The sequence below is a fragment of the Entelurus aequoreus genome, linkage group LG10 (genome assembly GCF_033978785.1).
Source record: "Entelurus aequoreus isolate RoL-2023_Sb linkage group LG10, RoL_Eaeq_v1.1, whole genome shotgun sequence".
NCBI classification, from domain to species: Eukaryota; Metazoa; Chordata; class Actinopteri; order Syngnathiformes; family Syngnathidae; genus Entelurus; species Entelurus aequoreus.
The window spans coordinates 39,370,606-39,396,677 of NC_084740.1; the positions used below are offsets into that span (position 1 = coordinate 39,370,606).

The following is a 26,072-nucleotide window of genomic DNA, read 5'->3' on the forward strand; positions in this document are numbered from 1 at the left end:
AAATGTAATACACTGTAGCACTTTGAGATTGTTTACTCAATATGAAGTGCTTTTTACAAATAAAATCTATTATTATTATTTATTATTATAACAAATCCCGATTAACATGTACAATATTACACTATATGTAAAAATGTAAAAAAAAAAAAAAAAGTAGCCGCACCATAATATAAGCCGCAGGACTCAAAGCGTAGGTATGGTCCGGAATTTTACGGTAAGTGCAAATGAAAGTACAGCTTCACCACTTTAGTCATCATTTTTGCGCCTAAGAAACTGCCCTTTGACTCTAGCTCCAGACTTCTTCTGTTGGTTTGATGTTGTCATTACTGCCACAGGTGGAGGAAAAGGGTATTACAACCGAGTACGGCGGTTAACAAACAGTAGACTTTTCGTCTCTCCTCAGGTGCTTTAGGGAGTTGTCTGCCTCGTTTTAGCACCATGCCCTTCCTCTTCTGTAACACGGACAACACCTGTCGCTACGCCGCGCGTAACGACTACTCCTATTGGCTCTCCACCCACCAACCGGGGCTCAGCACCATGGCCTTCATCTCAGGGCCGCTACTGAAGAATTACATCAGCCGGTAGGAAGTGACCGCAGCACAGGTGCGTGTTTGTGTGAAGTGTGTGTGTGTGACGCGCACGTGTGTGTTATGCAGGTGCACGGTGTGTGAGGCCACGGCCAACGTGATCACGGTCCACAGTCAGACCCGTGAGCTTCCACCGTGTCCGTCTGGATGGGACTCCCTGTGGTCCGGTTTCTCCTTTGTCATGGTGAGCTTTTGCTTCCGATTTTGAGCCGGCGTACCTAATGAAGTGGCCGATGAGCGACGAGTCTCGTTCGCCCCCCCAGGAAACCGGCGTGGGGGCCGAGGGCTCGGGCCAGCCGCTCTCGTCGCCTGGATCCTGTCTGGAGAACTTCCGCAAGATCCCGTTCATCGAGTGCCACGGCAGGGGGACTTGTAACTTCTACACCGACTCGTACAGCTACTGGCTCGCCGCTCTCAACCCGGACGACATGTTCAGGTGAACACGCACAATAACCTTTTAAAGTTGCAAAGCTAAGCTTTTTGGGGCTCTCAACAAGACTATCTCCCTGACCACCTGAGGGCACCACAGACTGTGGATGCTTTTGAAAAAAACCCTTATTTTTAAAAAAGCCTTTTTTTAGATATATGCATACTAGTTTTAGCTATTTGGCTGTTCTAGTTTTTATTTGTATTTATTTTTTATTATCTTTTTATTTTAATACACTGTAGCACTTTGAGGTTGTTTACTCAATGTAAAGTGCTTTTTACAAATAAAAACTATTATTATTACTACTATTTGTGGCCCCATTTTCAGTTTTTAATATTACTTATTTATTTATTTAATGTAGCCAGCAGGTGAGTTTTGAAATCACTTAAATACAATTATAAATATGTCCAGTTTCCCTTTACTTCATGATTCATGTAGGATTATTATCAGTGGATAATAATAATCATACATAGAAATGTTGATGGGCCTGCTATGTGTGCTGTGAATGCTAATGAGCTAGCATGCTAATGGGCTAGCATGCTAATGTGCGCTTGTCATAGTATTCTTGCAAGATGGAGACTTCTCAAAACACACAAGTTTTGGGTTTAAATGGTCACAATGAGCTAAATTGATAGCATAAAACTTTAACATGCTAACATAGAAAACAAAAGCAAACTTCTAAGATGGCGCCAAGTATCAAAAGCCATGATATTTAGGTTCAAATGAAAAAAATTTGCTAAAATGCTAGCATAAAACGTTAGCATGCTGACATAGAAAACAATAGCAAACTTCTAAGATGGCGCCAAGTATCAAAAGCCATGATATTTAGGTTCAAATGAAAAAAATGAGCTAAAATGCTGGCATAAAACGTTAGCATGCTGACATAGAAAACAATAGCAAACTTCTAAGATGGCACCAAGTATCAAAAGCCATGATATTTAGGTTCAAAGGAATAAAATGAGCTAAAATGCTAGCATAAAACGTTAGCATGCTGACATAGAAAACAATAGCAAACTTCTAAGATGGCGCCAAGTATCAAAAGCCGTGATATTTAGGTTCAAAGGAATAAAATGAGCTAAAATGCTAGCATAAAACATCAGCATGCTAACATAGAAAACGATACCAAACTTCTAAGATGGCGCCAAGTATCAAAAGCCATGATATTTAGGTTCAAAGGAATAAAATGAGCTAAAATGCAAGCATAAAACATCAGCATGCTAACATAGAAAACGATAGCAAACTTCTAAGATGGCGCCAAGTATCAAAAACCATGATATTTAGGTTCAAAGGAATAAAATGAGCTAAAATGCTAGCATAAAACGTTAGCATGCTGACATAGAAAACGATAGCAAACTTCTAAGATGGCGCCAAGTATCAAAAGCCTTGATATTTAGGTTCAAATGAATAAAATGAGCTAAAATGCTAGCATAAAACATTAGCATGCTGACATAGAAAACAATAGCAAACTTCTAAGATGGCGCCAAGTATCAAAAGCCATGATATTTAGGTTCAAAGGAATAAAATGAGCTAAAATGCTAGCATAAAACGTCAGCATGCTAACATAGAAAACGATAGCAAACTTCTAAGATGGCGCCAAGTATCAAAAGCCATGATATTTAGGTTCAAAGGAATAAAATGCTAGCATAAAACGTCAGCATGCTAACATAGAAAACAATAGCAAACTTCTAAGATGGCGCCAAGTATCAAAAGCCATGATATTTAGGTTCAAATGAATAAAATGAGCTAAAATTCTAGCATAAAACGTTAGCATGCTGACATAGAAAACAATAGCAAACTTCTAAGATGGCGCCAAGTATCAAAAGCCATGATATTTAGGTTCAAATGAATAAAATGAGCTAAAATGCTAGCATAAAACGTTAGCATGCTGACATAGAAAACAATAGCAAACTTCTAAGATGGCGCCAAGTATCAAAAGCCATGATATTTAGGTTCAAATGTATAAAATGAGCTAAAATGCTAGCATAAAACGTTAGCATGCTGACATAGAAAACAAAAGCAAACTTCTAAGATGGCGCCAAGTATCAAAAGCTACTTGAGAATCGTTTATTTGCAAAAATATATATATATTTTATTTTTTATTTGCGAATCGTTTGGGGGTGGGTAAAAACATTTTTGTGTGTTTATGCCGTTTTGGCAGTAAGTTCACTCCCTTGAAAAACGGTCAAACTTTAGGTAAAGCTCCACTTTGCCAATGCAGATATTTTAAAACTGGTGTAATGTGAGCCCGCCTTCTGGTCTTCGTCAGGACACGTGCCGCTGAATAACCTTTTTAGGAAGACCGCAAAGTTACAATAATCATACGACTCAAAATAAAAGCATGAGAGACAATTGGGTGATATTCGCAAGATGATAAAAAACAAATTTTCTAGTATTTTCTATATGTGGTATAAAACTAAGGTCAGAGTCGAAAACGACTCCCAGAATTTTCACTTGGAGTGATGGAGTTAAAGATGTAGTTTCGATGTGTGTTTCCCATAATAGTGGAAAGATGCCATCCTGTGACTTTTTGTCCTGACTTTTGGAATAATTAGGAGATGAGTGCCGGAGGATCTCAGGGTCCGTGAAGGTTTGTAGGGTAAAAGCAAAAATGAATGATAAGAATGCACAATACCATAAAAAAACATTTATAAACAATAAAAAGAAACTTCAAGTTGATCCTGAAACACACGGGAAGGCAATGCAGAGTTTTTAAAACTGGTGTAATGTGAGCCCGCCTTCTGGTCTTCGTCAGGATATGTGCCGCTGAATAACCTTTTTAGGAAGACCAGAAAGTTACAATAATCATACGACTCGTAATAAAAGCATGAGAGACAATTGGGCGATATTCTCAAGATGATGCCATCCCGTGACTTTGTGTCCTGACTTTTGGAATAATTAGGAGATGAGTGCCGGAGGATCTCATGGTCCGAAGGGTAAAAGCAAATCTGAAAAATAAGAAGGCCCAATACTATAAAAACATTTATAAACCATAAGAAGAAACTTTAAAAAATGATCCTGAAACACAGAACATGACACAGAACAATCTAAAAGTAGTGAAACAAAAATGTATATTATCGACAACAGTATCAATATTAGTAACAATTTCAACATAGCAGTGATTAAAAATCCCTCATTGACATTATCATTCCAGACATTAATAAAAATAAATAAAAATAATGAACAATAGTGTCCACCTTCTGGTCTTTGTCAGGACATGGGCCGCTGAATTTCGGAGTAGTTTTAAAGGTGCAATAACCTTTCTAGGAGGACCAGAGTTACAATAATCATAAACCATAAAAAAAGCAATGACATGATGACACTGCCAAGTGGAATCATGTCAATATTCAAAACAACCGGCACCCGACCCTAGAAAAGTCTCTTACGGATCCCGATGTCTCTCTCTGTTTCGCAGCAAGCCAAGACCTCACACGGAAGCTGGAGACCTTCCAGAAGACTTCATCAGTCGCTGCAGAGTGTGCTCCAAGCGTCTGTGAACACCTGGTCTCGGTCTGTCGCCGTGCCAACAAGACCGCTAGTTGTTTTAGCAACAGCACCAGTGAGGGGTCCTCTTGACTATGGCTCCCACCAGTTCCACCAGTGCTAGAAATATAACTATAATGTGTGTGTGCGTGTGTGTGTCACTTAACTTCCATTCAAGCTCACTTGCCTCAAGTTGTCGTGGTTCTCGGAAGCACTTAAAAGACAGCCGGGGCCTAATGAAATGCAAACATCGCAGTGTGATGTCATCAGCGTCCTACCATGCCTCATGCCGGCAGCTCCTTAGCGATGGCTGACTGTTAATATGTTACCGTGGCAACCAGCTGCCGCAAAGACTTCTCCATTAGAGCGGACCAGGTGGGGTGGGGGTGGGTTTCCATTAAAGAATAAATGACGGCTTTTATTCCCCCCCCCCCCCCCCCCCCCCCCCACTCACATGGTGTTCTTGTTTGTGACCGAGTTGGGTCTGGTGGTTTTGGGACACATGACCCACATTTAGGTTAGAATCGGTATCGGATCAATCCTCGACTTCTCGGTTTTCTTCTGTGTTAATTGTCATAAATGTCTGGTTTTTTTATGTTGTTGAAATATGTTTATCTTCCCCGGTACCTCGGTTTTCGCATCATTCAGTTTTCATATACTTTTTCCACTGAAAAACGAAAGCATGATATTTTTTATTTTTTTAAAACCAATACGATATATATTTAAATGTTGGTAACGTTAAAGGTCCCGGGGACCCAAAAGGGTCTCAGTCAATTATGTGTTAAAAACAATTTGGCTTTTCACACCCAATACTAAAATTTCTATAGATCAACTTCAAAAACCAATACCATATGTATTTTAATTTTGGTAACGTTAAAGGTTCCAGGGACCCAAAAGGTTCTCAGTCAATAAAGTGTTAAAAACTATTTGGTTTTTCACTTCCAATGCTAAAATTTCTATAGATCAACCTCAAAAACCAATACAATATATATTGTCATTTTGGTAGCGTTAAAGGTCCCGGGGACCCAAAAGGGTCTCAGTCAATAAAGTGTTAAAAACAATTTTGTTTTTCACTCCCAATGCTAAAATTTCTACAGATCAACTTCAAAAACCTATTGTCATTTTGGTAACGTTAAAGGTCCCGGGGACCCAAAAGGGTCTCAGTCAATAAAATGTTAAAAACAATTTGGCTTTTCACACCCAATACTAAAATTTCTATAGATCAACTTCAAAAACCAATACCATATGTATTTTAATTTTGGTAACATTAAAGGTTCCAGGGACCCAAAAGGGTCTCAGTCAATAAAGTTTTAAAAACTATTTGGTTTTTCACTTCCAATGCTAAAATTTCTATAGATCAACTTCAAAAACCAATACAATATATATTGTCATTTGGTAACGTTAAAGGTCCCGGGACCCAAAAGGGTCTCAGTCAATAAAGTGTTAAAAACAATTTTGTTTTTCACTCCCAATGCTAAAATTTCTATAGATCAACTTCAAAAACCAATACAATATATATTGTCATTTTGGTAACGTTAAAGGTCCCGGGGACCCAAAAGGGTCTCAGTCAATAAAGTGTTAAAAACAATTTTGTTTTTCACTTCCAATGCTAAAATTTCTACAGATCAACTTCAAAAACCAATACAATATATATTGTCATTTTGGTAGCGTTAAAGGTCCCGGGGACCCAAAAGGGTCTCAGTCAATAAAATGTTAAAAACAATTTGGCTTTCCACACCCAATACTAAAGTTTCTATAGATCAACTTCAAAAACCAATACAATATGTATTTTCATTTTGGTAGCGTTAAAGGTCCCGGGACCCAAAAGGGTCTCAGTCAATAAAGTGTTAAAAACAATTTAGTTTTTCATTTCCAATACTAAAATTTCTATAGATCAACTTCAAAAACCAATACAAAATATATTGTCATTTTGGTAGCGTTAAAGGTTCCAGGGACCCAAAAGGGTCTCAGTCAATAAAGTGTTAAAAACAATTTAGTTTTTCACTTCCAATGCTAAAATTTCTACTGATTAACTTCAAAAACCAATACAATATGTATTTTAATTTTGGTAGCGTTAAAGGTTCCGGGGACCCAAAAGGGTCTCAGTCAATAAAGTGTTGAAAAAAATTTAGTTTTTCACTTCCAATGCTAAAATTTCTATAGATCAACTTCAAAAACCAATACAATATATATTGTCATTTTGGTAGCGTTAAAGGTCCCGGGGACCCAAAAGGGTCTAAGTCAATAAAGTGTGAAAAACAATTTAGTTTTTCACTCCCAATGCTAAAATTTCTATTGATCAACTTCAAAAACCAATACGATATATATTGTCATTTTGGTAACGTTAAAGGTCCCGGGGACCCAAAAGGGTCTAAGTCAATAAAGTGTTAAAAACTATTTTGTTTTTCACTCCCAATGCTAAAATTTCTATAGATCAACTTCAAAAACCAATACAATATATATTGTAATTTTGGTAGCGTTAAAGGTTTCGGGGACCCAAAAGGGTCTCAGTCAATAAAGTGTTAACAATTTAGTTTTTCATTTCCAATACTAAAATTTCTACAGATCAACTTCAAAAACCAATACAATATATATTGTCATTTTGGTAACGTTAAAGGTCCCGGGGACCCAAAAGGGTCTCAGTCAAAGTGTTAAAAACAATTTAGTTTTTCATTTCCTATACTAAAATTTCTACAGATCAACTTCAAAAACCAATACGATATATATTGTCATTTTGGTAACGTTAAAGGTCCCGGGGACCCAAAAGGGTCTAAGTCAATAAAGTGTTAAAAACTATTTTGTTTTTCACTCCCAATGCTAAAATTTCTATAGATCAACTTCAAAAACCAATACAATATATATTGTAATTTTGGTAGCGTTAAAGGTTTCGGGGACCCAAAAGGGTCTCAGTCAATAAAGTGTTAACAATTTAGTTTTTCATTTCCAATACTAAAATTTCTACAGATCAACTTCAAAAACCAATACAATATATATTGTCATTTTGGTAACGTTAAAGGTCCCGGGGACCCAAAAGGGTCTCAGTCAAAGTGTTAAAAACAATTTAGTTTTTCATTTCCTATACTAAAATTTCTACAGATCAACTTCAAAAACCAATACGATATATATTGTCATTTTGGTAACGTTAAAGGTCCCGGGGACCCAAAAGGGTCTCAGTAAATAAAGTGTTAAACAATTTAGTTTTTCACTTCCAATGCTAAAATTTCTATAGATCAACTTCAAAAACCAATACAATATGTATTTTAATTTTGGTAGCGTTAAAGGTCCCGGGGACCCAAAAGGGTCTCAGTCAATAAAGTGTTAAAAACAATTTAGTTTTTCATTTCCAATACTAAAATTTCTATAGATCAACTTCAAAAACCAATACAAAATATATTGTCATTTTGGTAGCGTTAAAGGTTCCAGGGACCCAAAAGGGTCTCAGTCAATAAAGTGTGAAAAGCAATTTAGTTTTTCACTACCAATGCTAAAATTTCTATAGATCAACTTCAAAAACCAATACAATATATATTGTCATTTTGGTAGCGTTAAAGGTTCCAGGGACCCAAAAGGGTCTCAGTCAATAAAGTGTTAAAAACAATTTAGTTTTTCACTTCCAATGCTAAAATTTCTACTGATCAACTTCAAAAACCAATACAATATGTATTTTAATTTTGGTAGCGTTAAAGGTTCCGGGGACCCAAAAGGGTCTCAGTCAATAAAGTGTTAAAAACAATTTAGTTTTTCATTTCCAATACTAAAATTTCTACAGATCAACTTCAAAAACCAATACAATATATATTGTCATTTTGGTAGCGTTAAAGGTCCCGGGGACCCAAAAGGGTCTCAGTCAATAAAGTGTTAAAAACTATTTTGTTTTTCACTCCCAATGCTAAAATTTATATAGATCAACTTCAAAAACCAATACAATATATATTGTAATTTTGGTAGCGTTAAAGGTTCCGGGGACCCAAAAGGGTCTCAGTCAAAGTGTTAAAAACTATTTAGTTTTTCATTTCCAATACTAAAATTTCTACAGATCAACTTCAAAAACCAATACAATATATATTGTCATTTTGGTAACGTTAAAGGTCCCGGGGACCCAAAAGGGTCTAAGTCAATAAAGTGTTAAAAACTATTTTGTTTTTCACTCCCAATGCTAAAATTTCTATAGATCAACTTCAAAAACCAATACAATATATATTGTAATTTTGGTAGCGTTAAAGGTTCCGGGGACCCAAAAGGGTCTCAGTCAATAAAGTGTTAACAATTTAGTTTTTCATTTCCAAAACTAAAATTTCTACAGATCAACTTCAAAAACCAATACAATATATATTGTCATTTTGGTAACGTTAAAGGTCCCGGGGACCCAAAAGGGTCTCAGTCAAAGTGTTAAAAACAATTTAGTTTTTCATTTCCTATACTAAAATTTCTACAGATCAACTTCAAAAACCAATACAATATATATTGTCATTTTGGTAACGTTAAAGGTCCCGGGGACCCAAAAGGGTCTCAGTAAATAAAGTGTTAAACAATTTAGTTTTTCACTTCCAATGCTAAAATTTCTATAGATCAACTTCAAAAACCAATATATTGTAATGTTGGTAGCGTTAAAGGTCCCGGGGACCCAAAAGGGTCTCAGTCAATAAAGTGTTAAAAACAATTTGGTTTTTGACTCCCAATGCTAAAATTTCTATAGATCAACTTCAAAAACCAATACAATATGTATTTTAATTTTGGTAGCGTTAAAGGTCCCGGGGACCCAAAAGGGTCTCAGTCAATAAAGTGTTGAAAACAATTTAGTTTTTCACTTCCAATGCTAAAATTTCTATAGATCAACTTCAAAAACCACTACGATATATATTGTAATTTTGGTAGCGTTAAAGGTCCCGGGGACCCAAAAGGGTCTCAGTCAATAAAGTGTTAAAAACAATTTGGTTTTTGACTCCCAATGCTAAAATTTCTATAGATCAACTTCAAAAACCAATACAATATGTATTTTAATTTTGGTAGCGTTAAATGTCCCGGGGACCCAAAAGGGTCTAAGTCAATAAAGTGTTAAAAACAATTTAGTTTTTCACTCCCAATGCTAAAATTTCTACTGATCAACTTCAAAAACCAATACGATATATATTGTCATTTTGGTAACGTTAAAGGTCCCAGGGACCCAAAAGGGTCCCAGTCAAAGTGTTAAAACAATTTAGTTTTTCATTTCCAATACTAGAATTTCTACAGATCAACTTCAAAAACCAATACAATATATATTGTCATTTTGGTAACGTTAAAGGTCCCGGGGACCCAAAAGGTTCTCCGTCAATTAAGTGTTAAAAACAATTTGGTTTTTCACTTCTAATGGTAAAATTTCTATAGATCAACTTCAAAAACCAATACAATACATATTGTCATTTTGGTAACGTTAAAGGTCCCGGGGACCCAAAAGGGTCTCAGTCAATAAAGTCTGAAAAACAATTTCGTTTTTCACTTCCAATGCTAAAATTTCTATAGATCAACTTCAAAAACCAATACAATATGTATTTTAATTTTGGTAGCGTTAAAGGTCCCGGGGACCCAAAAGGGTCTCAGTCAATAAAGTGTGAAAAACAATTGAGTTTTTCACTTCCAATACTAAAATTTCTATAGATCAACTTAAAAATTCAATACAATATATATTGTCATTTTGGTAACGTTAAAGGTCCCAGGGACCCAAAAGGGTCTCAGTCAATAAAGTGTTAAAAACAATTTGGTTTTTAATTTCCAATGCCAAAATTTCTATAGATCAACTTCAAAAACCAATACAATATATATTGTCATTTTGGTAAAGTTATCGGTCCCGGGGACCCAAAAGGGTCTCAGTCAGTAAAGTGTTAAAAACAATTTGGGTTTTCACTTCTAATGGTAAAATTTCTATGGATCAACTTTAAAAACCAATACAATATATATTGTCATTTTGGTAGCGTTAAAGGTTCCAGGGACCCAAAAGGGTCTCAGTCAATAAAGTGTTAAAAATAATTAAGTTTTTCACTTCCAATGCTAAAATTTCTATAGATCAACTTCAAAAACCAATACAATATGTATTTTAATTTTGGTAGCGTTAAAGGTCCCGGGGACCCAAAAGGGTCTCAGTCAATAAAGTGTTAAAAAATATTTTGTTTTTCATTTCCAATGCTTAAATTTCTATAGATCAACTTCAAAAACCAATACAATATATATTGTCATTTTGGTAGCGTTAAAGGTTCCGGGGACCCAAAAGGGTCTCAGTCAATAAAGTGTTAACAACAATTTAGTCTTTCATTTCCAATACTAAAATTTCTACAGATCAACTTCAAAAACTAATACAATATATATTGTCATTTTGGTAGCGTTAAAGGTCCCAGGGACCCAAAAGGGTCTCAGTCAAAGTGTTAAAAACAATTTAGTTTTTCATTTCCAATGCTAAAATTTCTATAGATCAACTTCAAAAACCACTACGATATATATTGTAATTTTGGTAGCGTTAAAGGTCCCGGGGACCCAAAAGTGTCTCAGTCAATAAAGTGTTAAAAACAATTTGGTTTTTGACTCCCAATGCTAAAATTTCTATAGATCAACTTCAAAAACCAATACAATATGTATTTTAATTTTGGTAGCGTTAAAGGTCCCGGGGACCCAAAAGGGTCTCAGTAAATAAAGTGTGAAAAACAATTTAGTTTTTCACTTCCAATGCTAAAATTTCTATAGATCAACTTCAAAAACCAATACAATATATATTGTCATTTTGGTAGCGTTAAAGGTTCCGGGGACCCAAAAGGGTCTCAGTCAATAAAGTGTTAAAAACAATTTAGTCTTTCATTTCCAATACTAAAATTTCTACAGATCAACTTCAAAAACTAATACAATATATATTGTCATTTTGGTAGCATTAAAGGTCCCAGGGACCCAAAAGGGTCTCAGTCAAAGTGTTAAAAACAATTTAGTTTTTCATTTCCAATGCTAAAATTTCTATAGTATCAACTTCAAAAACCACTACGATGTATATTGTAATTTTGGTAGCGTTAAAGGTCCCGGGGACCCAAAAGTGTCTCAGTCAATAAAGTGTTAAAAACAATTTGGTTTTTGACTCCCAATGCTAAAATTTCTATGGATCAACTTCAAAAACCAATACAATATGTATTTTAATTTTGGTAGCGTTAAAGGTCCCGGGGACCCAAAAGGGTCTAAGTCAATAAAGTGTGAAAAACAATTTAGTTTTTCACTCCCAATGCTAAAATTTCTACTGATCAACTTCAAAAACCAATACGATATATATTGTCATTTTGGTAACGTTAAAGGTCCCGGGGACCCAAAAGGGTCTCAGTCAAAGTGTTAAAAACAATTTAGTTTTTCATTTCCAATGCTAAAATTTCTATAGATCAACTTCAAAAACCACTACGATATATATTGTAATTTTGGTAGCGTTAAAGGTCCCGGGGACCCAAAAGGGTCTCAGTCAATTAAGTGTTAAAAACAATTTGGTTTTTCACTCCCAATGCTAAAATTTCTATAGATCAACTTCAAAAACCAATACAATATGTATTTTAATTTTGGTAGCGTTAAAGGTCCCGGGGACCCAAAAGGGTCTAAGTCAATAAAGTGTTCAAAACAATTTAGTTTTTCACTCCAAATGCTAAAATTTCTACTGATCAACTACAAAAACCAATACGATATATATTGTCATTTTGGTAACGTTAAAGGTCCCAGGGACCCAAAAGGGTCTCAGTCAAAGTGTTAAAAACAATTTAGTTTTTCATTTCCAATACTAAAATTTCTACAAATCAACTTCAAAAACCAATACAATATATATTGTCATTTTGGTAACGTTAAAGGTCCCGGGGACCCAAAAGGGTCTCCGTCAATTAAGTGTTAAAAACAATTTTGTTTTTCACTTCTAATGGTAAAATTTCTATAGATCAACTTCAAAAAACAATACAATACATATTGTCATTTTGGTAACGTTAAAGGTTCCGGGGACCCAAAAGGGTCTTAGTCAATAAAGTGTTAAAAACAATTTGGTTTTTCATTTCCAATGCCAAAATTTCTATAGATCAACTTCAAAAACCAATACAATATATATTGTCATTTTGGTAGTGTTAAAGGTCCCGGGGACCCAAAAGGGTCTCAGTCAATAACGTGTTAAAAACAATTTGGTTTCTCACTTCCAATGCTGAAATTTCTATAGTTCAACTTCAAATCTATCTGTTGACATAAAGTTTGCATTTTTAAAAATGTTTTATGCCCCTTTTGTCAAAATTAATTTTTTTTATGGCAAAAACAGTAAAAATGCAAAATTCCCCCCCAAAAAATATTCAAAGTGGAATTTTTGATGTGAAGTAATTGGAGTTAAAAAATATGTCAATTATAGTGTGAATGCTCCAAAGGATTCACACATGGTTTTCTACACCAAAATTAATCTATTTATTAAATGTATTCTTTTCCAGATTTTGGCGCGCTCTACCTTCCACGTTTTTCACCCAATTCAAACCGTTCCAACTTCAAACTGTTCAGCCTATTCGGAAATCGCGGGCTTTCCGAAATTTCCCAGAATTCCAGGTTTTCCGGTACATTTTCCCATTCAAAATGAATTGGCCACTTTTCAAACTTCCACCATTTCCACATTTTTCAACCGATTCAAACCATTCTACCTTCAACACATTCCACCATCCTGGAAATTTAAACAACATTTTTTCCAAATTCAAAAAAATTCCAGGATTTTCCAGAATACCTGGTTTTCCAAAGCCCTTTTTTCTGGCGACTACTCCTCCCACAGATTTCAACACACTTCAACCATTCCACCCTCAAAACATTCCTCTTAATCAGGACAAAAAAAAACAAAGTTGTGTTTTTTTTTAACCGGAAAAATTCCCGGTTTCTCCGAAACTCCAGGAATTCCGTAACACCATTTCTCAATTCAACATGTTACAACTTCAACATTTCTCGACCGATTTGAAAAATTCCAACACCAACCATTTCAACTCATTCACCACATTCAAGTTGTTTTTTTTACCATTTTCCCAAAAAATTCCCGCTTTTCCCGAAATTCCCAAATTTGGGGGAAATTCCCATTGAAATGAATGGGACGTTCTTCAAAGTTCCACAACTCCCACGTTTTTCATCTGATTCAAACTGTTCCAACTTCAAAATATCCAGTCTGTTCAGGAATTGTGTGATCTACTTCAACAATTAAAAAAAAAAATCCAGGATTTCAGTTTATCTTCAGCATTGGAGCATTCACACGCAATTCCTGAATCTGCAACTTTTTCTCATTACATTACACCCGTTTGCTCTTTTATTACACTTCAAAATTTTTTTTTTACATCAGCTGTGGACCACAAATGTCCCCCGGGGCCGCATTTTTTCCACCCCTGGTCTCGACCAAACATTGCATGCATGAACGCAGTCTGCCCGCGTATCGTTCTGCAGACTCGTGAGTGCAAACAAAGAATCCCGTGTGTCAGTGACTCAGTCAGTGATTTTTTAATTTGGTTCGCCTGCAATAACCTACCATGGTGCCGGAGACGTTATGATTGGTTAGGGCCGGACCCGCAGGATGCAGAGACCGAGGTGACATGCAGGAAAAAATATTTTTAATGTCACACAAAACCAATCCACACGCAAAACACTAAGTACAAAAACAAAGAGCAAGGAAAGGGATGAGATGCAAAGGCAGTAATTTCAACATCATTCTGTATGTATTCTGTATTTATATTATTCACATGTAAAAAAATACCTTATTGTTTATTGTGAGCGAACTGTGGTGCTGAATTTCCCCCAGGGTTCAATAAAGTACTGTCTATTCTATCATAATTGTAATATTATGTATTCCATAACGAAATGGCAACAGTGGAGGATGCATGTGCATGTACGAGCCAGTCTGCCCCACATCAAGAGGATAGAGAAAAAGGAGGAACTTATTGACTACAAGTGGACTCGCGCAAAGCTCTTTGGGTAAATCTTGACCATATATGGACATATCTGTCACAAAGTGGGCAAATTCCAAATGGCTCATTTTGAGGAAGTATGAAGGAAGGCAAGGTAGTTTTACAAGTAACTCCCCATGCCTTCATGGTTCCATTTTTATATTTTCGGCAGATAGAATACACAAAAGCAGGTACCACGCTGCAAAAAGTCAGTGTTCAAAAACAAGGAGAAAAAAAATACAAAAATGAGTGGTATTTTATTTGAACTAAGCAAAATTATCTGCCAATAGAACAAGAAAATTTGGCTTGTCAAGACTTTCCAAAACAAGTAAAATTAGCTAACTTCAATGAACCCAAAATACCTTAAAATAAGTATATTCTCACTAATAACAAGTGCACTTTTCTTGGTACAAAAAAAAAGAGACCTTTTTGCTCAATATGTTGAAAAATATTCTTAAATGAAGTAAATGCTAGTGCCATTATCTTGACATAATGATATGCGCTCGGAATCATGATTTATTTTTTTTTCATGCTTGGAGTAAGAAATTATTACTTTAAAAAAGTAGTTTTATACTTGTGAGTGTTGATGACACAGCTTTGCAACAGTTGATATTCTAGTTTCAAGCATGTTTTACTCAATATAGGTCATCACATCTCAGCACTTACTGAGATCATTTAGGACCAAAACACTTAAAACAAGTAAAACACTCACATAAAATCTGCTTAGTTAAAATAATTATCTTATCAGACAGAAAACAAGCAAATATCACCCTTATTTGAGATATTTCATCTTACTTAGATTTCAGTTTTTGCCGTGCAATAGGTAAGGAAAGTTGGTTTTGCATAATGGCTCTCCTTCAACACCTGTCCTGATGAGTGATTGCAGCTGCACACACTTGTCCTCCGCCACGTCGCACTTCAAAGTAAGTTCTATCGCAGTTTGTTTGTTTTTTGTATCTTTGACTTATTTGTGATCTAAATTGAACATTGTCAAGCATAAAAAAATGCTAAATGAAACGAAGACCATATTGCAGAGGTCCTTAAAGGCCTACTGAAATGATTTTTTTTAATTTAAACGGGGATAGCAGATCCATTCTATGTGTCATACTTGATCATTTCGCGATATTGCCATATTTTTGCTGAAAGGATTTAGTAGAGAACATCGACGATAAAGTTCGCAACTTTTGGTCGCTGATAAAAAAAGCCTTGCCTGTACCGGAAGTAGCGTGACGTCGCAGGTTGAAAGGCTCCTCACATTTTCCTATTGTTTACACCAGCAGCGAGAGCGATTCGGACCGAGAAAGCGACGATTACCCCATTAATTTGAGCGAGGATGAAAGATTCGTGGATGAGGAAAGTGAGAGTGAAGGACTAGAGTGCAGTGCAGGACGTACCTTTTTTCGCTCTGACCGTAACTTAGGTACAAGGGTTCATTGGATTCCACACTCTCTCCTTTTTCTATTGTGGATCACAGATTTGTATTTTAAACCACCTCGGATACTATATCCTCTTGAAAATGAGCAGGGCCGGCCCGTGGCATAGGCCGTATAGGCAAATGCTAAGGGCGCCATCCATCAGGGGGCGCCACGCCAGTGCCACAAATGTTGGAGAAAAAATAAATAAAATAAAGTTGGTACTATTATTTCTAAATACAAAAAATAATCCCACGTTAATTAAAATGCAATGTAAAGCCTATTTAATAGAAATATTATTTGTTACAACATTACCAAACGCACTTTAGCTACGGAGCTAACGTGATAGCATCAGGCTTAACTGCAGATAGAAACAAAAGAAATAAACCCCTGACTGGAAGGATAGACAGAAAATCAACAATACTATTAAACCATGGACATGTAACTACACGGCTAATGCTTTCCAGCCTGGCGAAGCTTAACAATGCTGTTGCTAACGACGCCATTGAAGCTAACTTAGCTACGGGACCTCACACAGCTATGCTAAAAACATTAGCTATCCACCCACGCCAGCCCTCATCTGCTCATCAACACCTGTGCTCACCTGCGTTCCAGCGATTGACGGAAGGACGAAGGACTTCACCCGATCATCGATGCGGTCGGCGGCTAGCGTCGGATAGCGCGTCTGCTATCCAAGTCAAAGTCCTCCTGGTTGTGTTGCTGCAGCCAGCCGCTAATACACCGATCCCACCTACAGCTTTCTTCTTTGCAGTCTTCATTGTTCATTAAACAAATTGCAAAAGATTCACCAACACAGATGTCCAGAATACTGTGGAATTTTGCGATGAAAACAGAGCTTTTTGTATTGGATACAATGTGTCCGAATACTTCCGTTTCAACCATTGACGTCACGCGCATACGTCATCATACATAGACGTTTTCAAGCGGAAGTTTAGCGGGAAATTTAAAATTGCACTTTATAAGTTAACCCGGCCGTATTGGCATGTGTTGCAATGTTAAGATTTCATCATTGATATATAAACTATCAGACTGCGTGGTCGCGAGTAGTGGCTTTCAGTAGGCCTTTAAGCACACTATTTTATACAAGATATGTAAGTGGGGGGATCTACGCTCCAGGAAAACAGGTAAAAGAAGGTAAAAGTAAGTAAAAAGAAGGAAAATATTGGTTAAAAAAAAAGGTAAGAGTAGGTGAAAAGTAACTAACAAGAAGGTAAAAAGAAGATAAAAGAAACTACTAAAAAAAAAGTTACCCCACGTACCCTCAAGGACCCTGCCGAGAGTATAAAGCTGGTCCACGACCAGGACGAAAACCACACTGTTCCTCCTGGATCCGAGGTTCGATTATATCTGATATACATTTTATATATATATATATATATATATATATATATATATATATATATATATATATATATATATATATATATATATATATATATATATATATATATATATATATATATATATATATATGTATGTGTGGGGGAAAAATCACAAGACTCTTTCATCTCTACAGGCCTGTTTCATGAGGGTTTCCTCAATCATCAGGAGATGAAAATCTCCTGATGATTGAGGAAACCCTCATGAAACAGGCCTGTAGAGATGAAATAGTCTTGTGATTTTTTCCCCACGCATACATATTACGCTCTACCACGGTATCTAATTAAGACCTATATATATATATATATATATATATATATATATATGATATACACCAGATATATACTGAATGAAAGGAGAGTCAAGGTGACTATCCGAGTGTTATCTTATGTCTTCAGGGATCTCATTATGTTAAAAACTGTATTTATGAGGTTGTTAAGTTTATTTTAGCTGAGAAAATATTGGACTTATGATTATTTATTATTTGTAATTCCTAGTGTAAAGGGAGTGCATTCAACATCATGTAACAAAACAAGAGCACAGGACCATAACTAATGGAAATCGACCCTGAAAACCCTGAAATGCACAACAGCAGTGGTCTCCAACCACCGGTCGGGGGACCGGTACCGGTCCGTGAAGCATTTGCTACCGGGCCGGATAGAAACATTAAATAATGTATAAAGGACTGCATTTTCTCCGACTTAACTTTGGCCTGTCCCACTAGACCAGGGGTGTCAAACTTGTTTTCATTGAGGGCCACACCGCAGTCATGGCTGCCAATGTAACAGTAAATATTTAATGAATTTGCCTATGAATTTAAATATTTAAAAACAAAATGTACGTAAAGAGTAAGAAAAAAATCTGTGGATTTGACCACTGTTTTTTACAGAAATAAACTGGCAGCTTAGTTGCCAGACTTTTACTGTAAAATATATGGTGTTATTTTATTATTATTATTATTTTTTTACAACATATTACTGTAAATAGAAATACAGTGCCGCGGTTTAATTTTATTTTGGCAACTCAGCTGCCAGTTTTTTTTTTACCATAATAACATGTGGTACCATAAAATCGTCAACCGTGGATCAAAATAAAATATCTGACAGCTCAGTCGACAGAATTTTACTCTAAAAAACAAACATTGGTCGTTTTTTTTTTTCAACTTACAGTAAAAAGCTGGAGGAAAAAAAAACTCCCAAAATTTTTACAGTAAAATGTATCGGTCATTTTTATAGTGTGCAATTTGATGGATAACTTGCTTCGAAATCATAAGTTAAGCAGATATTTAAGTATTTATTTGGATTTTGACCAACAAAGTTAGATGCTATAATATTTGTTGCAATATTGGACACTATTTTTTTTTCTACTGTTGAACTAGAAAAAAACCTAATACCGTATTTTTCGGACTATAAGTCGCAGTTTTTTTCATAGTTTGGCCGGGGGTGCGACTTATACTCAGGAGCGACTTATACTCCGGAGCGACTTATACTCCGGAGCGACTTATACTCCGAAAAAATACGGTATAATAAAGCTAACAAAATACAGCTAACTTGTGGCTAATTTAGCCATAATAAAGCTAGACTGTGACTAACACAGATACAATAAAACTAACTTGTGGCCAATGTAGCCAGAAAAATAACTAATTTGGGGGTATAATAAAGCTAACCTGTGGCTAACAGACAAAATAAAGCTAACTTGTGGCTAATTTAGCCATAATAAAGCTAAACTGTGACTAACATAGATAAAATAAAGCTAATTTGTGGCCAATGTAGCCAAAAAAAAAGCTAATTTGGGGGTACCGTATTTTTGGACTATAAGTCGCAGTTTTTTTCATAGTTTGACTTAAATAATAAATATCAAATAATATTATTTATCTCATTCACGTAAGAGACTAGACGTATAAGATTTCATGGGATTTAGCGATTAGGAGTGACAGATTGTTTGGTAAACGTATAGCATGTTCTATATGTTATAGTTATTTGAATGACTCTTACCATAATATGTTACGTTAACATACCAGGCACGTTCTCAGTTGGTTATTTATGCCTCATATAACGTACACTTATTCAGCCTGTTGTTCACTATTCTTTACTTATTTTAAATTGCCTTTCAAATGTCTATTCTTGGTGTTGGCTTTTATCACATACATTTCCCCAAAAAATGCGACTTATACTCCAGTGCGACTTATATATGTTTTTTTCCTTCTTTATTATGCATTTTCGGCCGGTGCGACTTATACTCCGGAGCGACTTATACTCCGAAAAATACGGTATAATAAAGCTAACCTGTGGCTAACATAGAGAAAATAAAGCTAACTTGTTCCTAATGTAGCCATAATAAAGCTAGCCTGGGGCTAACGTAGACAAAATTAAGCAAACTTTTGGCCAAAGTAGCCTGTGGCTAATGGAGCCATAATAAAGCTAACCCGGGGCTAACATAGACAAAATAAAGGTAACTTGTGGCTAATTCAGCTACAATAAAGCTAAACTGTGACTAACATAGATAAAAAATAAAGCTAACTTGTGGCCAATGTAGCCAAAAAAAGCCAATTTGGGGGTATAATAAAGCTAACCTGTGGCTAACATAGAGAAAATAAGCTGACTTGTGGCTAATGTAGCCATAGTAAAGCTAGCCTGGGGCTAGCGTAGACAAAATACAGCTAACTTGTGGCTAATTTAGCCATAATAAAGCTAAACTGTGACTAACATAGATACAATAAAACTAACTTGTGGCCAATGTAGCCAGAAAAATAACTAATTTGGGGGTATAATAAAGCTAACCTGTGGTAACAGACAAAATAAAGCTAACTTGTGGCTAATTTAGCCATAATAAAGCTAAACTGTGACTAACATAGATAAAATAAAGCTAACTTGTGGCCAATGTAGCCAAAAAAAAGCTATGTTTGCCGTCACGATGGGAATGTTCTTAGCAGAACATTTGGCTCCAATAAAGACGGAGCAGTGGAGTGGGCGAGCGCTTTGCTTAATGGAAAATATTGGCGCCTGCTAATGAAGTCTGCTAATCCGCTAACGCTCCGTTAATTCTACGCCTCGCGCCTCTTTTCTCTTTTATTGTTTTATTGTTCACAAGCCATTTGGCACTAATGGAAGTTTGCTCAACATTCCTGCATCTCCTGCGCGCTCAGCTGTCAATCACACGCAGGCACGGTGGCGGGGGGGAGGGGCTCCAGCCTTCAAAAGAGCCGCAGGTAGACGAGCGCCACCACAGACCGGCTCCGATCCCCGACCAGAACCAGAACCAGAACCAGCGGCAGAAGCAGAAGTAGCAAGTATGCAAGTTTCATGTTGTGTGTCTGTGAATGTTGCCGTGCATCAGGTCCTAATCCAGTGGCTCCATCAGCCAATGCTCAAAGACCAGATAGGACAACTTTCTTCTGACTAAAACTGTCCTATCAAGTGTTTTAGCCTTGATGTTGTCTGTCTGTGAATGTTGGCGTTCATCAGGTCATTGTGTTCTCTTAATTGGTGGTATGGTATGGTATGGTAAGTGGCTTCATCAGTCAATGCTCAAAGACCAGATAGGACAACTTTCTTCTGACTAAAACTGTCCTATCAAGTGTTTTAGCCTTGATGTTGTCTGTCTGTGAATGTTGGCGTTCATCAGGTCATTGTGTTCTCTTAATTGGTGGTATGGTATGGTATGGTAAGTGGCTTCATCAGTCAATGCTCAAAGACCAGATAGGACAGCGTTCTTCTGACTATAACTGTCCTATCAAGTGTTTAGCCTTGATGTTGTGTGTATGTGAGTGTTGGCGTTCATCAGGTCATTGTGTTCTTTTAATGAAGTTGGAATGGTATGGTATGGTAAGTAGCTTCATCAATCAATTCTCAAAGACCAGATAGGACAGCGTTCTTCTGACTATAACTATCCTATCAAGTGTTTTAGCTATGATGTTGTGTGTCTGTGAATGTTGTTGTTCATCAGGTCGTTGTGTTTTCATAAAAATAAGTTGGTATGGTATGGTAAGTAGCTTCATCAATCAATGCTCAAAGACCAGATAGGACAGTTTTCTTCTGACTAAAACTGTCCTATCAAGTGTTTTAGCCTTGATGTTGTGTGTCTGTGAATGTTGGCGTTCATCAGGTCATTGTGTTCTCTTAATTGGTGGTATGGTATGGTATGGTAAGTGGCTTCATCAGTCAATGCCCAAAGACCAGATAGGACAGCGTTCTTCTGACTATAACTATCCTATCAAGTGTTTTAGCTTTGATGTTGTGTGTCTGTGAATGTTGTTGTTCATAAGGTCATTGTGTTTTCATAAAAATAAGTTGGTGTGGTATGTTATGGTAAGTAGCTTCATCAATCAACGCTCAAACACCAGATAGGACAGATTTCTTCTGACTGGAACTGTTCTATTAAGTGTTTTAGCCTTGATGTTGTGTGTCTGTGAGTGTTGGCGTTCATCAGGTCATTGTGTTCTCTTAATTAAGTTGGAATGGTATGGTATGGTAAGTATCTTCATCAGTCAATGCTCAAAGACCAGATAGGACTGCTTTATTCTGACTAGAACTGTCCTATTAAATGTTTTAGCCTTGTTGTTGTGTGTCTGTGAATGTTGTTGTTCATCAGGTCATAGCCACGCAACTTCTTCGGACCATGCTCAAAAACTAGATAAGACAGCTTTCATCTGACTAGAACTGTCCTATCTAGGGTTTCAGCTTATGCTGTGTGTCTGTGAATGTGGTCGTCCATCCGGCCATGCTCGATCAGCTTCGTCAGTCAATGCTCAAAGACTAGATAGGACAGCTTTCATCTGACTAGAACTGTCCCATCTAGGGTTTAGGATCATGCTGTGGGTCTGTGAATGTTGTCGTTCATCAGGTCATAGCCACGCTGCTTATTCAGACCATACTCAAAAACTAGATAGGACAGATTTCTTCTGACTGGAACTGTTCTATCAAGTGTTTTAGCCTTGATGTTGTGTGTCTGTGAGTGTTGGCGTTCATCAGGTCATTGTGTTCTCTTAATTAAGTTGGAATGGTATGGTATGGTAAGTATCTTCATCAGTCAATGCTCAAAGACCAGATAGGACTGCTTTATTCTGACTAGAACTGTCCTATTAAATGTTTTAGCCTTGTTGTTGTGTGTCTGTGAATGTTGTTGTTCATCAGGTCATAGCCACGCAACTTCTTCAGACCATGCTCAAAAACTAGATAAGACAGCTTTCATCTGACTAGAACTGTCCTATCTAGGGTTTCAGCTTATGCTGTGTGTCTGTGAATGTGGTCGTCCATCCGGCCATGCTCGATCAGCTTCATCAGTCAATGCTCAAAGACTAGATAGGACAGCTTTCATCTGACTAGAACTATCCCATCTAGGGTTTAGGATCATGCTGTGGGTCTGTGAATGTTGTCGTTCATCAGGTCATAGCCACGCTGCTTATTCAGACCATACTCAAAAACTAGATAGGACAGCTTTCACCTGACTAGAACTGTCCTATCTAGGGTTTCAGCTCATGTTGTGTGTCTGTGAATGTTGTCGTTCATTCGCCCACGCTCGAGCAACTTCATCAGTCAATGCTCAAAGACTAGATAGGACAGCGTTCATCTGACTAGAACTGTCCCAAACACTGGTTTCAGCTCATGTTGTGTGTCTGTGAATGTTGTCGTTCATCCGCCCATGCTCGATCAGCTTCATCAGTCAATGCTCAAAGACTAGATAGGACAGCTTCCATCTGACTAGAACTGTCCTATCTAGGGTTTCAGCTCATGTTGTGTGTCTGTGAATGTTGTCGTCCATCCGACCATGCTCGATCAGCTTCATCAGTCAATGCTCAAAGACTAGATAGGACAGCTTTCATATGACTAGAACTGTCCCATCTTGGGTTTAGGCTCATGCTGTGTGTCTGTGAATGTTGTCGTTCATCAGGTCATAGCCACGCAGCTTATTCAGACCATGCTCAAAAACTAGATAGGACAGCTTTCATCTGACTAGAACTGTCCTATCTAGGGTTTGAGTTCATGTTGTGTGTCTGTGAATGTTGTCGTCAATCCGACCATGCTCGATCAGCTTCATCAGTCAATGCTCAAAGACTAGATAGGACAGCTTTCATTTGACTAGAACTGTCCCATCTGGGGTTTCAGCTCATGTTGTGTGTCTGTGAATGTTGTCGTTCATCCGCCCACGCTCGATCAGCTTCATCAGTCAATGTTCAAAGACTAGATAGGATAGCTTTCACCTGACTAGAACTGTCCTATCTAGGGTTTCAGCTCATTATGTGTGTCTGTGAATATTGTCGTCCTTTCGGCCATGCTCGATCAGCTTCATCAGTCAATGCTCAAAGACTAGATAGGACAGCTTTCACCTGACTAGAACTGTCCTATCTAGGGTTTCAGCTCATGCTGTGTGTCTGTGAATGTTGTCGTCAATCAGGTCATAGCCAAGCAGCTTATTCAGACCATGTTCAAAAACTAGATAGGACAGCTTTTGTCTGGACGAGAACTGTCCAATCTAGTATTTGACCTTTATGTTGTGTGTTTCTTCCTTCTCTTTCAGCAGACATGCAGCCTGGTCCGGGTCCCGCCATCTTGGTCGTCATCGCCTTGGTTCTGCGCAGCCCGGCAGTTTCCTCTCAGCCCGACAGAGAGCAGGACGAGTACCAGGACCAGGACCTCAACCCGGAGCTGCGCCGCCATCAGATGATGCAACGCGCTCACGACGCCGCTGTCCTGTCACAGGTCCGAACCTCGGAGGTCTTAACGTGCCTAAAAAACCGCCGGGCCCGGTTTCTGGACTTGATGTGATGCTTGTCGGCTTGTGTTGCAGGACTGGACCAAGCGTGCGGTGGAGGACCTGCTGGCCCGACTGGCGCTGCCCGAGGCCGACGACCAGCGGGAGGCTGAGCTGGTCGCCGCGGCAACTGGCAGCAGCGGGAGGATGAACCCGGAGCGCTCGGTGGAGGCCCCCAACAACATGCCCCCCCGTGAGCGCAAAGCCGGCTGCAAGAACTTCTACTGGAAAGGCTTCACTTCCTGTTAGTTGCCACGCCCTCTATCTAAGCTCCGCCTCCTTCCCTGTAGAGCAGACGACACGGGCGTGCCCTGAGAGATCGACCAATCAGCAGCCGCCTGCTTTCACCTGCCTGTATTATGTTGTTGATTCATTAAAAAGAGAAATCTGACACCGTCTTGGCTCCGCCTCCCGTGGCGTGCGTGTGTGCGTGCGTGCGAGTGTGTTTTTCCTAAATGTTCTTTAATGGAGATCAGGAAGTGCAAATGTTGACCCAGCATGTGAGACTTTCAAGGCCTAATTAGTCCCGACTTAAAATGTTGACTCAACGCGTTCGTGTGTGTTTCCATGGCAACCGGAGCCTTTATACATAACCTCCGTGTTTAAATTTACATAGTGAAACCCAATACCTGTTACATTTAAACCAGTGTGGGTGGCACTGGGAGCAGGTGGGTGAAGTGTCTTGCCCAAGGACACAACGGCAGTGACTAGGATGGCGGAAGCGGGGATCGAACCTGGAACCCTCAAGTTGCTGGCACGGCCGCTCTACCAACCCCGTACTGATGCAACTTTAAACAGTATCATTAGTCTATAAAATTGTTGTAAGTACACCTCTGCAGAACAGTGTATCTTTAGTGACAATAAAGAAAAGAAAAAAAGAAGATAGATATATAGATCAACTTACAACAAAGAGTAACTCTATTATTATTAGTTGTATTGTATAATAATATATATGTATATATATATATATATATATATACATATATATATACTGTATATATATATATTAATAATATATATAATATATATACGTATGTATATATATATATATATATATAAATATATATATATATACGTATATATATATATAATATATATATACATTATAATTATATATAATTATGAGATATTTATATATATACATATATATATATATATATATATATATATATATATATATATATATATATATATATATATATATATCCTCAGGAGAAAAATCTCCTGAGGATTGAGGAAAACCCCTCATGAAATAGGCCTGTAGAGATGAAATAGTTTTGTGATTTTTTCCCACACATACATATTACGCTCTACCACGGTATCGAGCACTATTTTTTTGGATAATCTAATTAAGACATATATATATATATATATATATATATATATATATATATATATATATATATATATATATATATATATATATATATATATATATATATATATATATATATATATATAGTATTATTAGTTCGTAACAGAGAATATTTTTAGGGCATCAATTTGATTGAAATGTTTTAAAAAATTATTTAAACTATAAACATTTTTTCCCCGACTTGAGTCATTTGATACTGAAAAAATAACTCAATAAATAACAATGCATTCAAATTGATCAGCACCAATAACTCAGGAGCACAATTTATAAAACACCAAGACAAACATTAATAATTTGTGCAGATTTTTTTCAATTTATTTTTTTATTCAATCAAAATGAGGAAGTCAGGATTAATGACTACAACGAGCATGTTTTGTAGTGCACAACTAGTGGAAGCGCAGTTCAAAGCATGATACAGCATGATACTGATAAAGTAACCCCCACGCCCCTCCACCCCCCGGCTTTGTGTGTGTGTTTTTTTCTTCTGCAGCAATTGTGTGTTCTCACTACTGAAAAATACCTTCTGTCCGCACATCGCTTACCTTCTCCGTATCCCGGGATCGTGTCAATAGCCGACATCTAATTATTGGATGCCAGTTCCATGATTAACTACATTCTTCCATTAAATAAACAAAAAGCTGTGATATATTTATATAATTGTCATGATTCGTGGCCGGATCATATTTTGTTTAGTTATGTTCTGTTCGTTTT

At 37.1% G+C, this 26,072-nt stretch overlaps 2 protein-coding genes across 4 annotated transcripts in view; both read left to right on the forward strand.

The window, feature by feature from the left end:
• Positions 1–5,089, forward strand: part of col4a3 (collagen, type IV, alpha 3) — a 43,939-nt gene extending 38,850 nt beyond the window's left edge. For both annotated transcript variants that reach the window (XM_062060830.1, XM_062060831.1), the window contains 4 exons: positions 404–581; positions 657–771; positions 851–1,023; positions 4,427–5,089. In XM_062060830.1, the coding sequence (XP_061916814.1) occupies positions 404–581; positions 657–771; positions 851–1,023; positions 4,427–4,508 (548 nt within the window). In that variant the 3' untranslated portion in view covers positions 4,509–5,089. The remainder of the gene's footprint in view (positions 1–403; positions 582–656; positions 772–850; positions 1,024–4,426) is intronic.
• A 10,154-nt stretch (positions 5,090–15,243) lies between these two features.
• On the forward strand, positions 15,244–24,377 carry sst1.2 (somatostatin 1, tandem duplicate 2). Of its 2 annotated transcripts, none has more exons than XM_062062153.1 (4): positions 15,244–15,346; positions 20,399–20,525; positions 23,756–23,934; positions 24,023–24,377. In XM_062062153.1, exons 1-4 carry the CDS (start codon positions 15,296–15,298, stop codon positions 24,233–24,235), a joined length of 570 nt encoding a protein of 189 aa, XP_061918137.1. In that variant the 5' UTR covers positions 15,244–15,295; the 3' UTR covers positions 24,236–24,377. The 2 variants fall into 2 exon arrangements, with proteins under 2 accessions (XP_061918137.1, XP_061918136.1); XM_062062152.1 differs by having other exon boundaries at positions 15,251–15,346; positions 23,753–23,934.
• The last annotated feature ends 1,695 nt before the right edge of the window (positions 24,378–26,072 follow it).

Coding starts and splice junctions, on each gene's coding strand:
- sst1.2 (XM_062062152.1), top strand. CDS start 15,296: ATGAGTGATTGCAGCTGCACACACTTGTCCTCCGCCACGTCGCACTTC. Junction 15,347..20,398: donor CCGCCACGTCGCACTTCAAA/GTAAGTTCTATC, acceptor AATCACACGCAG/GCACGGTGGCGGGGGGGAGG. Junction 23,935..24,022: donor ACGCCGCTGTCCTGTCACAG/GTCCGAACCTCG, acceptor CTTGTGTTGCAG/GACTGGACCAAGCGTGCGGT.